The 14,713-nt window shown below is 39.7% G+C and overlaps 1 protein-coding gene across 1 annotated transcript in view; it reads right to left on the reverse strand.

Annotated features, from left to right (window-relative positions):
• LOC117289097 (poly(A) polymerase beta-like) overlaps positions 1 to 14,713 on the reverse strand; it is a 139,678-nt gene that overhangs the window by 68,918 nt on the left and 56,047 nt on the right. Inside the window, exon 8 of the mRNA XM_033770060.1 lies at positions 13,464 to 13,602. Coding sequence (XP_033625951.1) covers positions 13,464 to 13,602 — 139 coding nt within the window. The remainder of the gene's footprint in view (positions 1 to 13,463; positions 13,603 to 14,713) is intronic.

Genomic DNA, 14,713 nt, shown 5'->3' on the forward strand with positions numbered 1-14,713 from the left:
GTCGGGTGTAGGTTTTCTAGTGTCAGGTGTAGGTTTCTAGTGTCCGTGGAGGTTTTCTAGTGTCGGGTGGGGGTTTTCTAGTGTCCATGGCGGTTTTCTAGTGTCGGGTGGAGGTTTTCTAGTGTCGGGTGGAGGTTTTCTAGTGTTGGGTGTAGGTTTTCTAGTGTCGGGTGGAGGTTTTCTAGTGTCGGGTGGAGGTTTCTAGTGTTGGGTGGAGGTTTTCTAGTGTCGGGTGTAGGCTTTCTAGTGTCGGGTGTACATGTAGGTAATCTAGTGGCGGGTGTAGGTTTTCTAGTGTCGGGTGTAGGTTTTCTAGTGTCCGTGGAGGTTTTCTAGTGGCTGGTGGGGGTTTTCTAGTGTCCATGGAGGTTTTCTAGTGTCGGGTGTAGGTTTTCTAGTGACGGGTGCAGGTTTTCTAGTGTCAGGTGTAGGTTTCTAGTGTCCGTGGAGGTTTTCTAGTGTCTGGTGGGGGTTTTCTAGTGTCCATGGCGGTTTTCTAGTGTCCATGGAGGTTTTCTAGTGTCGGGTGTAGGTTTTCTAGTGTCGGGTGTAGGCTTTCTAGTGTCGGGTGTAGGTTTTCTAGTGTCGGGTGTAGGTTTTCTAGTGTCGGGTGTAGGTTTTTTAGTGTCGGGTGTAGGTTTTCTAGTGTTGGGTGTAGGCTTTCTAGTGTCCGTGGAGGTTTTTTAGTGTCGGGTGTAGGTTTTCTAGTGTCGGGTGTAGGTTTTCTAGTGTCGGGTGTAGGTTTTCTAGTGTCGGGTGTAGGTTTTCTAGTGTCGGGTGTAGGCTTTCTAGTGTCGGGTGTAGGTTTTCTAGTGTCCATGGAGGTTTTCTAGTGTCGGGTTTAGGTTTTCTAGTGTCCGTGGAGGTTTTCTAGTGTCGGGTGAAGGTTTTTCTAGTGTCCGTGGAGGTTTACTAGTATCTGGTGGGGGTTTTCTAGTGTCCATGGCGGTTTTCTAGTGTCGGGTGTAGGCTTTCTAGTGTCGGGTGGGGGTTTTCTAGTGTCGAGTGTAGGTTTTCTAGTGTCGGGTGTAGGTTTTTTAGTGTCGGGTGTAGGTTTTTTAGTGTCGGGTGTAGGTTTTTTAGTGTCGGGTGTAGGTTTTCTAGTGTTGGGTAAAGGCTTTCTAGTGTCCGTGGAGGTTTTCCAGTGTCGGGTGTAGGTTTTCTAGTGTCGGGTGGGGGTTTTCTAGTGTCGGGTGTAGGTTTTCTAGTGTCGGGTGTAGGTTTTCTAGTGTCGGGTGTAGGTTTTCTAGTGTCGGGTGGATACATATGACACTAATCTTCAGATTAAAAATGAGAAGAAATAGCTCGACTCATTCCATAAAGCAGCTATGAATGAACATTCAGAGCATTTGTAGGCAATGTTATGTGAGTAGCCAAATTATGATCCTTTTCCCCCAATGTATGGTTTTCGTAGCATCATTTTCACATTTTTAGCTCAGTTTTGAGTGAGTTTCATTATATTGATTGCTTTAATATTGCTCATACATTTATTGCACTTACTTTGTAACTTTTTTGTTAAGAGTTACAGTAGTTACATATTTTTGTAAGCGCTGTGATTTAGTTTTTAAGTAGAGCGTATTTTAAAGGCAGTGGACACTATTGGTAATTACTCAAAATAATTATTAGCATAAAACCTTTCTTGGTGACGAGTAATGGGGAGAGGTTGACGGTATAAAACATTGTTAGAAACGGCTCCCTCTGAAGTGCCATAGTTTTCGAGAAAGAAGTAATTTTCCACGAATTTGATTTCGAGACCTCAAGTTTAGAACTTGAGGTCTCGAAATCAACCATCTAAACGCACACAACTTCGTGTGACAAGGGTGTTTTTTTCTTCATTATTATCTTGCAAGTTTGATGACCGATTAACCTCAAATTTTCACAGGTTTGTTATTTTATGCATATGTTGAGATATACCAACTATAATATCTTTAAAATACATCGACATCTGAAAAGAGTTACTGAAAATTTTCCGGAATCCCTGCGATCCGCACATGACTGCCCTGTGAAACTTGTCCACAAGACTCACATATCAAACTTCCAAATGTCGACCATGGTTTTCAAAATCGCTTTTTAGATGAAAACTTAAAAAAAAAAACATTTGTCAGTAAACAAATAATGAACTTTGGGACTGGTAGTAATACAAAACTATATTTTATGTTGCAACTTGTCCAGCTTTCATAATTAAAACACATTTTGATTGGTAATTTGACATAACGTACTGTCCAGGGACTTATAGCAAGTTTAATTTATAAACAGTCCGCGCAGAACACATTGGGTTAAAGGACTGCATTGGACCATTACCATTGACCGTGGGCATTATTTATTTGCATGAGGCAACTCACAGATATTAAACAGATGACTTTGTAAGTTAGGCCCTAATCAACTAATAAAGCAGTTAAATCAAAATAAAAAAGATTCACAGATGCCCTCCGGTTCAAGCTTTACAGTATTAGAAACTATTACTACCCTCTTATAAAAATGGACTCGTCTGCACGATTGTCTCCGCGGCAACCGTAATGTAAACTGCGTTCATACTTGAATTCATGAATACGTACCGCTGTCAGCTTGTACAAGTCGTTAATGAGGGGTCGAAATCGGGGAGCCATCAGTTCGTGCGAGAGCAGTGATTCGCGAGAGCACTATCTCAGCGCGTGGGGCCCATTTAACGACTTGTCCACAAGTCTATATCCCGTCCCATATCTAACCTACACCTCCGTACCTCCCATCCCCGCGATCCCGTGCATTGGCATTGTTCTTTGCTTGCCACTGTTTGCCCATAACTCATATTTTCCAGTTTCGCGTGGGTCCCGTTTGTGGTTCTTTTCCGTTTCATGGGCTTGATTTCCCACTCCCCCCATTCAGTTTAATATTTTCATGTCCCATGTCCCATATCATGATGTCCCTTTTAATTTTGTTCAATCCCTACCCCAGCCCTGTTCATTTTCCCCATCATTTCTATTTTTGCCATTCCCCCGTCCCACAGACGTATCACTTTGTGCCCCTACCTCCTATCCCCATCCCAAATCTAACCCATGCCTCCTTCCCGTTATCCCGCCCGTGAATTGTTCGTTGCACTTTTTGCCGTCCCATAACTTTCCCCGTTCCGCGCCGGTCCCGCAAGTCGGGTAGTTCTCTGTTTCGTGTATTTTTCTCTTTCCAGTTTATTTTTTCCCTGTCCAATGTTAGTCCCTTTTTCTTTTTTCCCGTTCCTTATTATTTTCCCAGCCATTTTTGCCGTTACCCGCCCCCTACCAACAGACGTACCACACTGCATGCCCCTTCCTTCTCCCTGTCCCACAACATGCTCTAATAACCCCCACCAGCCTTCATCCTGTCGTCGAGCCTCGATCCCATGCATTGTTCTTTATACTGTATGTGTACGCACGAAGTTACTGGACGCTCGCGCTGTGACATCACACAAAGGACGCCTGCCCTTAATCCCAAAGTTACTACACGCTCCCTCTTTGACTGTGCATCACAAACAACACATGCCCCCAACCCATGGGGAACCCGAAATTTACCCCAGGATGCATCATTTTAGCAGGGTGCGGGCACCACTTGACGTGAAAACAACATGGCGGCGCCCAAACAACGATGGCGGCGCCCATGCGATTTAAGCACTACCGTAATTTTCGGATTATAAACCGCGCGGCGTATAAACCGCACTTCCTCAAAATATACAAAAAAATATTTAGATGTCGGCGTATATGCCGCGCGGCATATAAACCGCGATCAAAATTTTAAAAAACATGAAAAAACTAACCTCAAAACACGGAAGTGAAGTACGCAAACCTGCCGCGTTTACGGGTGATTTTTTATCTTACACTATCAGTCCTGAGTTATATTTGTTTTCCATCCACAACCCTTTTCAAGAATTTGAGATTTGATGATCGGTTGTGTTGGCCTTGTTTTGTGAACTTCTTTGGCAATAAACTCTCCGTGAATCAAAGATCGGTCGACAACGCACACCGAGAAATAGTTGAACTTTGCCCTGCATCGCATCGCCCTCTGTTGACAAAAGTTGTTCACGTTTGATTAGACTGGGCCCCGAGCCTCAAAGCGTGGGTCAGACGTTCAAGCTCCCCGTTGTACAATGGGCAGCCGCTCTACTCGATCCGTCCGAAGTCTAGCCAAGATTTTATGAATGGAACTATCACCGGCCAATCAACAACGGCCAATCATCAAACGGCCAATCACCGCATGCGTGAACACTTAGGGGCCGTGCTTGTTTGCGGTCCTCTTTGTGGCGATGTGCAGTGACAGGCGGGCGGCACATCAGTCAGTCTTGTATAGTTGCCGCAACGTGGGAGTTGCGTCGTAATTAAAGTGGAAATGTATTGAAGTTTACACTATTGATCGTAATTGAAATGATCTATTATAGGATAGCATTCTTTTTGTAAGCTGGCAGCACCCCCTTAGTGGGACCACATAATTGTTTGTGTTGGATAATTATTGATGCAAGTTACAACTGAAAATACGTTTATTATTGTGATACTAAAAAAAATCCAATAACAATTTTAAAAATTTACAAAGTTTAATCCTATTTTATTTGTAGGTAAGTGAGTTCGTGTTGCTTGCAATAAAAATTAACTTCAGACAGTGCGTGGCCGTACCATCGTTTTAACATAGGATTCGTCTGCAGAAGCAGTGAGTGATAAAGAAACAGTGCGAAGATTTATATCCAAGGAATCCTTTGCCTTCCGTAAAATAGACAAAACCAAAACCAAACGGTCCTTTTCAGGGCTATACCACAACACAAACGAGAGTATTGTATATGACTGTTGCTTCTGTTTACAATGTATATAGGAACATTTTTTAAACATGCAAAATTCCTTTATAAAATATAAAAGAAATAACAATGGGGACGGCTAAAGTGTTTCCCTCACTTTTATTGTATAATGAAACAAAATGCGCTACCTTATTGTTTGCGTAATCACAAGGACTGGGGATTCACTTTTATTAACCATCGGAGTAGACGGGAAATAAGGTTGGAATTGGGTCTTTCAATAAGGGAATTAAAGTAGGGTGGTTGGCCGGTGTTTCTCCCTCCCTTTTATTGTAGTCCCACAACGAGGATCCACACAACAGATTATTGCAACGCGTACGGTCGGACGTACGTAGCGTGTGTGTATGTAGTAATGTATCGTGCAGCGTGCACATTAAGCACATGTACACACATGCGAGTTCGTAAAGCTAGCAATCTGTTAATTGCGCTGCTCAATCTCGAGATTGCACAACAGATGTTGGTGGCACCGTATTGAGCGGTGTTCACCAACGGGTTGCGCTACGCCCTCGCATTTGCGCCGCCTGGAAATAAAATTCCCAATGTTACTGGACTCAACAAGTAACAATCAGGGCAGGTTGAACACGTTTTGTTTGATCCCCCCGGAGCGGCATAGTTCTTTGCGTACGTCCATTCACCATTCTGCTGTTGCGATGTGCGTGGTTGAGCTGAAGAAACCGCTGGCTGACACGAGTGTAGCCTGGATGTCTGACGTCAGTATATAAAGATCGTGGGAAAAATAGACAGGGGACGAGTCTATTTCGCTGAGACACGAGTATAGCTTGAATGTCTGACGTCAGCATATAGAGATCGCTAGGATAAATAGACGGGCACCAGTCTAGTCTAACCCGAGTTGCGCTGAGAGGGGGAGCTAGCTAGCTGAGGGCGGTTGATAAACGTTTTACAAAGGAAACATGGAATACAATTGTGGTGGGATTTTCAACAGGTTTTTGTCATCACACAGGCAGGTTTTTGTTTTCGTTTAAGAAAAAAACAAACATTAATTAGAATAATTTACAAACGATCTTTCTTTTAAAAAATGCTGTTTTTTCTCTTAAATATTTATACGTCGGCTTACAAGCCGCCCGGAGAATAAACCGCAGGAGTTCAAAAAAATGTCAAAATCAACATATAAACCGCGGTTTATAATCCGAAAATTACGGTATTATAGTATACATGTAGATACTCATGATACAGATTTTCTTTATTGTTGCAACATACTAAATTAAGATTTTTCATACAAAATTATTATTTCGTTTGTGAGAGTTATTGGATTTAATATTGCTCAGACATTTCTTGTCCAGAATACTAAAGTTAAAAACATCTTGACCTTAATAACCTTTTTATATGAGATTTATAGGAAATGTCATACTTTTTTCAGTGGTTTGGAAGATTTAAGTTAATACTTTAGAGAGTTATTATTGATAACTGCAATAGTAAAAGTTTCTTGGAATATGTTAATGACATCCTGTGGTCAGTGGTAGAATCTGTCCTAAGTGCATGTAATGATAGTGTCTTCGAAGTTGTTTTTACTACGGATGTCGAGGACATTTATAATAAGCTCTTTGAGAGCATACAACTTTATTGTTCTTTTGTTTATCCTTATTAAGGAAATAAAGAGTGGTACGAAAGTGAGGTCTTTAAAGACCTGCTTGAACGAAAATGTCAAGTCGTGAACTTTGCTGAATTCCACTTAAAATGTTTTCGATGAATAAGGAAATTGAGTCATATGATTATAAATAGGTTTCAATTGTGTAAAAAAACAATAATTTTGTATGCCCTTATCCACAGCTTTTCTGCGAGATTTGCGAAAAGCCCTGTTACGTAATCACCCTCAAAGCGTCTGAAGTAGATAAAGCCGCTTTGTTGCAGCGTGGATGTATAACAAAGCAAACTCCAACAAATGACGTCAGCGGCATTGTCCTTTGACGCCCGCTCTCAACGGCAGAAGTGTTTTTAGTTTTTCAAAAAGGTAGGGGCCTGATTTTTTAATCGATAATTACGAAAAGTTCAGAAGTGTACACATATCAAAATTACATTAAAATGGTGAACAAGTGCATTATAAACAAGTAAAAATACCATTTCTGTTGAAAACATTCCGCTCAGGTAGCTGTTTGACCACACTGCCACAACACTGCAAGGTTTTAAATGAAGGTTCAAGACCGAGTGCTGTAGCTTTTGAGAAATCAGTAAGACAGTGTCACAAAATCATTTTCAACTTAGTGAGACAAAATAATTTTAGCATGTTAGCCGCTTCACGTGACTCTCTTTTTTCTCTCAAAAACTTGACGACTGTTGAAGCTGAAAAAGGTAATTTATATTACATACTGTACATCTTCATTCCGGTAAGTAGGGATTCATGTCATGGCCAAAAACTTGACTGATCTACAAAAGGTATTTAACCCTTCAAGTAGGTCTAGGTTTACTCTATCTAACATAGAGATAACAGTTATTTAAAGGCAGTGGATACTAATAGTAATTATTCAAAATAGTTAATAGCATAAAACCTTACTTGGTAACGAGCAATGGGGAGCTGGGGTGCGTTTTGGCAGCTGTAACCAATAATTGTTTCTGACGTCATAAACCAAAACGGTAACCGAGCTCACAGCTCGGTTATTGTTCAGTCTGAACAGCAGAACCAACGACCAACAACCGAAACAGTTTTTGGTTACGACCGCCAAATCGCACCCCTGTTGATAGTATAAAACAATGTGAGAAACGGCTCCCTCTGTAGTAACGTAGTTTCCGCGAAAGATGTAATTTTCCACGAATTTGAAAGATGTAATTTTCCACCCATCTGATATTATTCTCACTGGAGACTTCAATATTCATGTACACAACCCCTCGGACGGCATTTCAAAACGGTTCAAGTCTCTACTGTCATCCTACAGGTTCACTCAACATGTTAATGAACCAACTCATCACAGTGGTCACTGTTTGGACTTGCTCATCACCCAAGAGGATACTTCACTCATCTCTGATTTGGGCATTCATCCTGGACTCTCTGGTCATTTTGCTGTCATGGCGACTCTTCAGCTCCAAAAGCCACCTTCGCCAACTATGCCTGTGTCCTCCCGCCACTTCAAAAACATTAACATCAACAAATTCCGCAATGATGTGGTTTCAACACTTTCCACAATGAACTTACAGAACACTGACCTACCCTGCTGTGTTGAAAATATCAATCCACTCTCAGTGATCTGCTTGACAAGCATGCCCCCTTGCGAACGCGGACTGTCAACATACCACCAAATAGCCCATGGTTCAACGAGGAAATTCGTTCTGCTTGACAAAAAAGACGGCAACTTGAGAGGAAATGGCGCTCTACAAAACTAACTGTTCACAGACAAGAGTACTGCGTCCATCGACGCATTGTAACTGACTGTATTGTTAGAGCTAAAAAAGTGTATTATTCCTCTAAGGTTATTGGTTGTTCTGGTAATCACAAACAGTTGTTTAGTATTGTTAGTCGTTTACTTAATAAGAGCAAAGTTCCTGTTTTGCCTGTGTCTGTTACTGACAGTGCCCAAGCTACCCAATTTTCCGAATTTTTTTTTCAACAAAATTGTCACCATTCAGAATGATTTTTCTCAAGCTTGTAGCAAAGTTAATATCTCTTCTCAAATTGAGCTTAATCATGCCTATCTTATAGAATTTCATCCTGCCAGTGAGACAGAAATCAAGAAATTGCTTGCCAAAATCTCCATCCAAATCCTGTGAGCTTGACCCAGTTCCCACCTTTCTTATTAAGGATTGCTGTGATGTTCTAGTTCCTTAAATTACTCATATTGTCAACAAATCTCTCAATACCAATGTTTTCCCCACTTACATTCCTCTTACATGTACCTCTTACATTCGCCCTCTCTTAAAGAAAAGTGGCTTGGATAAGGAAGTGCTCAGCAATTACAGACCCATTTCTAATTTGAGTTTTCTATGTAAAACTATTGAACGAATAGTGTCATCTAGATTACAGGTGTTTATGCGGGGCAACAATCTCACTGATTCATTTCAATCTGCCTACAGACCAAATCACAGTTACCGAAACTGCCTTAATACGAGTTCACAATGACATTCTTTCTGGTCTTGATCAACAACAAATTACGGCTCTTATTTTCCTTGATTTGAGCGCAGCTTTTGACACCGTTGACCACTCTATCCTTTGCTCTTGTCTGCATGACGTCATCGGTCTGCGGGATCGTGCTCTGCAATGGTGTCAATCCTACCTGGAATGTAGGCCGCAGTACGTCCGTGTCGGGGATGCTGCCTCAGAACCTGTCCAACTTGATTTCTCTGTTCCTCAGGGTTCTGTTCGCGGCCCGCAGTTGTTCTCTACATTCCCTCTTCAAGAAATCATATATGTGTCTTTTAATCCCTCACAACAACATGCCCAGTCCTGCATCAATCGCATTGAGGCTTGTGCTCGTGAAATTCAACAGTGGATGAACGTCAACTTCCTGAAAATTAATGACAGTAAGACCGAGTTCATGTTGATTGGTTCTCCACAGCAACTTTCGAAGATCTCTATTCCCTTTATTACTGTTGGGGATTCTCACATCAAACCAGTCAGCCAAGTTCTCAATCTGGGTGTCATTTTTGATTCATCGATGGCGTTCAAGAGCCACATTTCTAACACAGTTCGTTCTGCTTCATTTTACATCCGCAACATAGGAAGGATCCAAAAATATCTTCTGCTTCCACAGAACAGATTGTCCACTCCTTTGTTACATCTCGTCTTGATATGGGAAATTCTCTTTTGTTTGGACTTCCAGATGTTCAGCTATCCCGCCTTCAACGCATACAAAACACTGCTGCTCGTGTGGTCACCTTAACAACAAAATACTCTCATATCAAACATGTTCTTTTAGATCTTCACTGGCTCCCAGTATCTTCTAGAATCATCTTTAAACTCTTGCTCATTGTTTTCAAATCTTACAATGGGCAAGCACCTGCTTACATCCAAGACATGCTCAACATCTACAAACCATCTCGCAACCTTTGTTCTGCTAACAGATATCTTCTTCAAGAAATCAAGTCTTATCGCACCTGGGGGGACAGATATTTTTCTATTGCGGCACCACATCTCTGGAATCAACTACCTCTTCACATCAAAACATCCACTTCCACTCAAAACATCTCTCAAAACACACCTCATGTCTATAGATCCATTCTTTAGTATTTAATCTGTTCTTTGTTATTTTTGTTTGAATTTTCTGTGTAATAGCGCCCTGAGCACTTTTGTGGATTTGTGCGCTCTATAAGACCTGGTATTATTATTATTATTATTATTATTATTATTATTATTATTATTATTATTATTATTATTATTATTATTATTATTATTATTATTATTATTATTATTATTATTATTATTATTATTATTATTATTATTATTATTATTATTATTATTATTATTATTCTGTTTGGAAAAAAACCCCACATGACCCCAGAAGGACAAAACAACAGTTCTTAAGTGCCTTGCTCAAGTGTCTCGACAAAAACTAAAAACCACACTCTGCTGATCAGAACATTGGGGGCCCAATTTCATGGATCTGCTTACCGCCGTATTCTATGCTTAAGATGCTTAAGATAAGGGGGGAGGGATAAAACAACAGCAGGAAAGCTAATCCATGCTTTGGTAATTTGTCATCTGGATTACTGCAATAGTATACACATAATAAATGTTTATGAGTGCAATGGTGCAAATATGTTCATGAGCTGGAAGATGGAGTGTTCCATTCAACGAGGCAGAGCCGAGTTGAATAAAACATTCCAGCTTTCAACGAATGAACATACATGTATTCGCACCATTGCACGAATGAAAAACATTCACTATTTGTTTTTATATAACATCCAATTAGATAATAATAATCATAGATAATAGATTCATCACAATATCAACCTCTACCCTCGCAGGTACCCATTTATACCCCTGGGTGAAGAGAAGCAATTATAGTTAAGTATCTTGCTCAAGGACACAAGTGTCACGACCGGGATTCGAACCCACACAGGTGAATTCGCACCAGAACTTGAATTCGATGCTCTTAACCACTCGGCCATGACACTGACAGATCTTTGTAATTTTGATTGGAAGATACAACTTTCAAAACAAACAAAGCGTAGGCTTACAATTTTTAATTGTGAAATTACACCTGTTTCTGTTTGGGTCGGGGGCCTGTTGGATTCAACAGTCACAATGTGCGTTCTGTACAGCTATTTTGAGACACGCAGAAGCCAAATGCTAGTCATAATTTTTTTAACTAATATGCCTTGCAGTAACACTGCTGCGTTACCAAAGACACGCACACGAGTGATGTTTTTACTCAGCTTTTTCGTTCCATCTGAAAAGTACTATTGACTTTTCGGATGGAACGAAAAAGCACGGTGAGTGACTCAGCGTGCAATGTATTTTATTTGCTATCAAGTGACGGACAATCCTCCAATCAAATGGCAAGGATCTGCGTGGGTGTTATATAATATACAAATATTGACTGCTTCGAGTGCTATGGTTAAAACTATGACTCCCGAGGTGATCCCCGGAGCGTTCCCCTGAGCGTTCCATTTTCCCGAGGGGATCACTGAGGGAGTCATATTTTTAACCATTGCAAGAGTAAAAGCAGTCAATATTTGTTTTATAACGCCCCAAACATTTCTAAACACCGTACTTAAGTTACAGACCTGAATGCTACAATCCACGGACGACGCGAATACAGATTGCAAAAACTTTGACTGTGCTGCATGTAGTGTCATGTAATCCGAAATGGTTACAGACTATTAATTTATCATCCTCGTACACACAACGCACGTCTGGGTACTGCACACCGTGTGATAGTCTTCGGACTAGCACACTGCAAACCGACGCACTATCACACGGCAAACCGATGCACTATCACACGGCCGTCGTCTAGTAAAACTAAGACATATCATGTGACGTGCTCTTAACAAATGAAAAGGCAGAATATTGGTAAGGGGTGTTATTATCTCATCTACGGACTGCCCAACTCACAGCTCCGTAAACTCCAAATAGTTTAAAATTCAGCGGCTCGTCTCATTACCGGGTAAAGGAAACGTGATTAAATTACTCTAACTTTGCAAGCTCTCCATTTGCTCCCTATTCATGCCCGCATTATCTTCAAAATTCTCCTCCAAACAGTTCAATGTCAACAATAAGAAACAAATCTTTACAAATTTTAAAACATTCAATAAGTTTGAAAAAAATACAATGAGAACGCGTTCAAGTAAGGATTGTTTTGTAATAATGACTGTTGCAATAGCTGGTCAACAATAACAGTAATCTGTGTTTCAACTTTTCAGAGACGTATTTTTTTATTGTCCGTCAATGTTTTTACGTGACGTCCAAGAATTTTTCGATCGACATGTACGTTAACCTTTGACACGAGCAGACCCCCTCTGTCGTCCTCTTCCAGTTTGTCCTCCTCCATATTTTCATGGAATGCGCGATTCCCACATGTTTTCTTCGCGATGTTGTACTCGTGCAAAATAAGTCCGCCAAGCAAATCACGTCAGCCATTTACTGACGTTCAGCTCCAGATGAAAAACCAAAATGTCTTTTCACACGCTCCCTTCCGAGCACTAGTTTTTGGAAACCAAATCATTTTATGTTCAAGTAAGTTTGATAGGGATTGCGCGATGGTAATAAAGTACAGAGCGTCATTTGCAATAAACTCCGTAAATTTTCTTGAACGTCATGCAAATTCCGTCATTTTTTCTCGACGACACTTAAAATCAGTCCAAAATTATGTTCGAAACTGGGTGTTGATAACCTTTAAAAAAAAAATATGGAAGCTGAAATTTTTTTTTATTTTATAGATTTTAGGTATGAAAGGCTTCAAATATATCAGATAAATTATAGTAGTGTTAAGCCAGAAATGAATTCATGGCGGACAATACTTGCTTTGTTTTTCCGTCAATGTTATGATCTCTTCAGTAAGGCTTAAATTTTCTTTGTGTGGTGTTTTGTTGAGTTTTTTAAATTTGTATTTGAAAGTACATCAGTTGGGCCTCACCATAGAAAAGAATGAATGTTCCTTGTGATTTACTTGTGCTACATATGTATTTGAATTAAATATAAATAACCACAGGTTTCGATGCTGGGAGACTCTACCTTTTTAAATGACCAATGCAAGATGAATACTAACTAGACTATCCTTAAATGAACATTATGGTTTACATATGTCAACAAGATTTTTTCGAAAAATTACATTTGAGGTTGTAAAATGGTCCATATTTCCAAGAAGATGCCTTATTCTTTTGTTCCTCTGAGCGCTTGGAGACTTTCCTTTGGAGGTGTTAGGCGTTATAGAAATTCAGTTGTTATTATTATTTTTAAGATCACCATGTTCTCTGCTTACTTTGCAAGAAACTGTATAAGCGAAGAATGCTTTGTAACGTGGAGTACGCATGCACACAAGCAAACGTTTCTGCTAACCCATGAAATACGCTCGGCGTGCATGAAAACGCCAAATTCCCTGCTTCCATAACCAGAGCCATGACATTGGGCCAGAGCTTGAGTCTGACTTGCTAAAACCTAGGCAATGGGAAGCTAATGAATATGGGTAAAAGCTGTGGACAATAACAAATTTATTAAACATTCAAATTTTAAAAGACATTGTCTACATCCTGTGATTTGTGAACATTTCAAAGTGAATGAGGAAAAACGTACCATTGGGTAAACACAAGAAAGAATTTGTGTACAAGGGTCGAAGGTGCAACATTAGGATAAAGTTGACATGTCCTGGCAACCAACATTGCCCAAGATACACCACCAAGGAATCCTAGAGCATTTGAGTAAACACCTCGCTCTGCAAACAAAACAAAAACAATTATAAAGAAAAATAACATATTTTAAAAACAAACAAAGTAAAAAAAAAAAAAAATAAATAAAAACTAAAAAACCTATAAAAAATTAAAAATAAATAAAATAAAAACCAAAACCAAAACCAAACCAAACCAAACCAAACCAAACCAAACCAAACAAACAAACAAACAAACAAACAAACAAACAAACAAACAATCAATCAAAGTGCATCATATACACACACATAAAAAAGTTTTAAAATCTTGTTTTTTTAATGATATTCATTGACCATGTTGAACAGTAATTTTACTTTGAAGTAGTCAAAGACGCATTGCTTGATTTTAGACCAATTTTAAGTTTAAGGAGGAGAAACAATTATAAGTTTTTGTTTGATACCATGTACCTTGAACAAAAACATCTAACAGATCAATGATGATAAACTAAATACAAAAACTACTAAATGTCTGGGTCAGCCTTTCACAAAGTGTAACTCCAATGTTGCAGCAGTCTGAGGAATATGCATTAGATCAGTATCAGAACAAAATCAAAACAAACCTATTCAATACGAGAACGCTTGTATCTCCAGTTCGTGAGCATTAATTTGTTAAATGTCTATTCATAAAACCCCCAGACAGTTTTGCTATTTCTATTGGTGTGTTTAAATATTACGCTTGGTGCTAATTAACGCATAATGCAAAAAATACACCGGTAATCAATGCACATCTATTAGTGCACGCATGCAAATAACAAGGGGTTTAGGGTCACAGGCATTTTGACGTGACAAGAACTGAAATTTTACAACAAGTTTTGTATATCATCTGTTTTGTCATACCATCTGTAGACAGCCTTGTCACTGTCATGATCATACAAGAATATAAACCCTGGGCGACTAGTGCGACTAGTGTTTAAAGTCACCTGGAAATATAATTTGTTTTTTCAAACATAAGAGTATATGTTCGTGAACAATAAAATAATTGTTTGAGTAATTGTTTTTAACGATTTATGTGTTTACAAAATTAAATAAAGTTGTGTGGGGGTGACTCCGCCTACCCCTTTTCTGACGTCAATCGAGGAAGACTTTGCCTCGATCGAACATTGAACACACATACATGTAC

Source organism: Asterias rubens, chromosome 1 (genome assembly GCF_902459465.1).
Source record: "Asterias rubens chromosome 1, eAstRub1.3, whole genome shotgun sequence".
NCBI lineage: Eukaryota > Metazoa > Echinodermata > Asteroidea > Forcipulatida > Asteriidae > Asterias > Asterias rubens.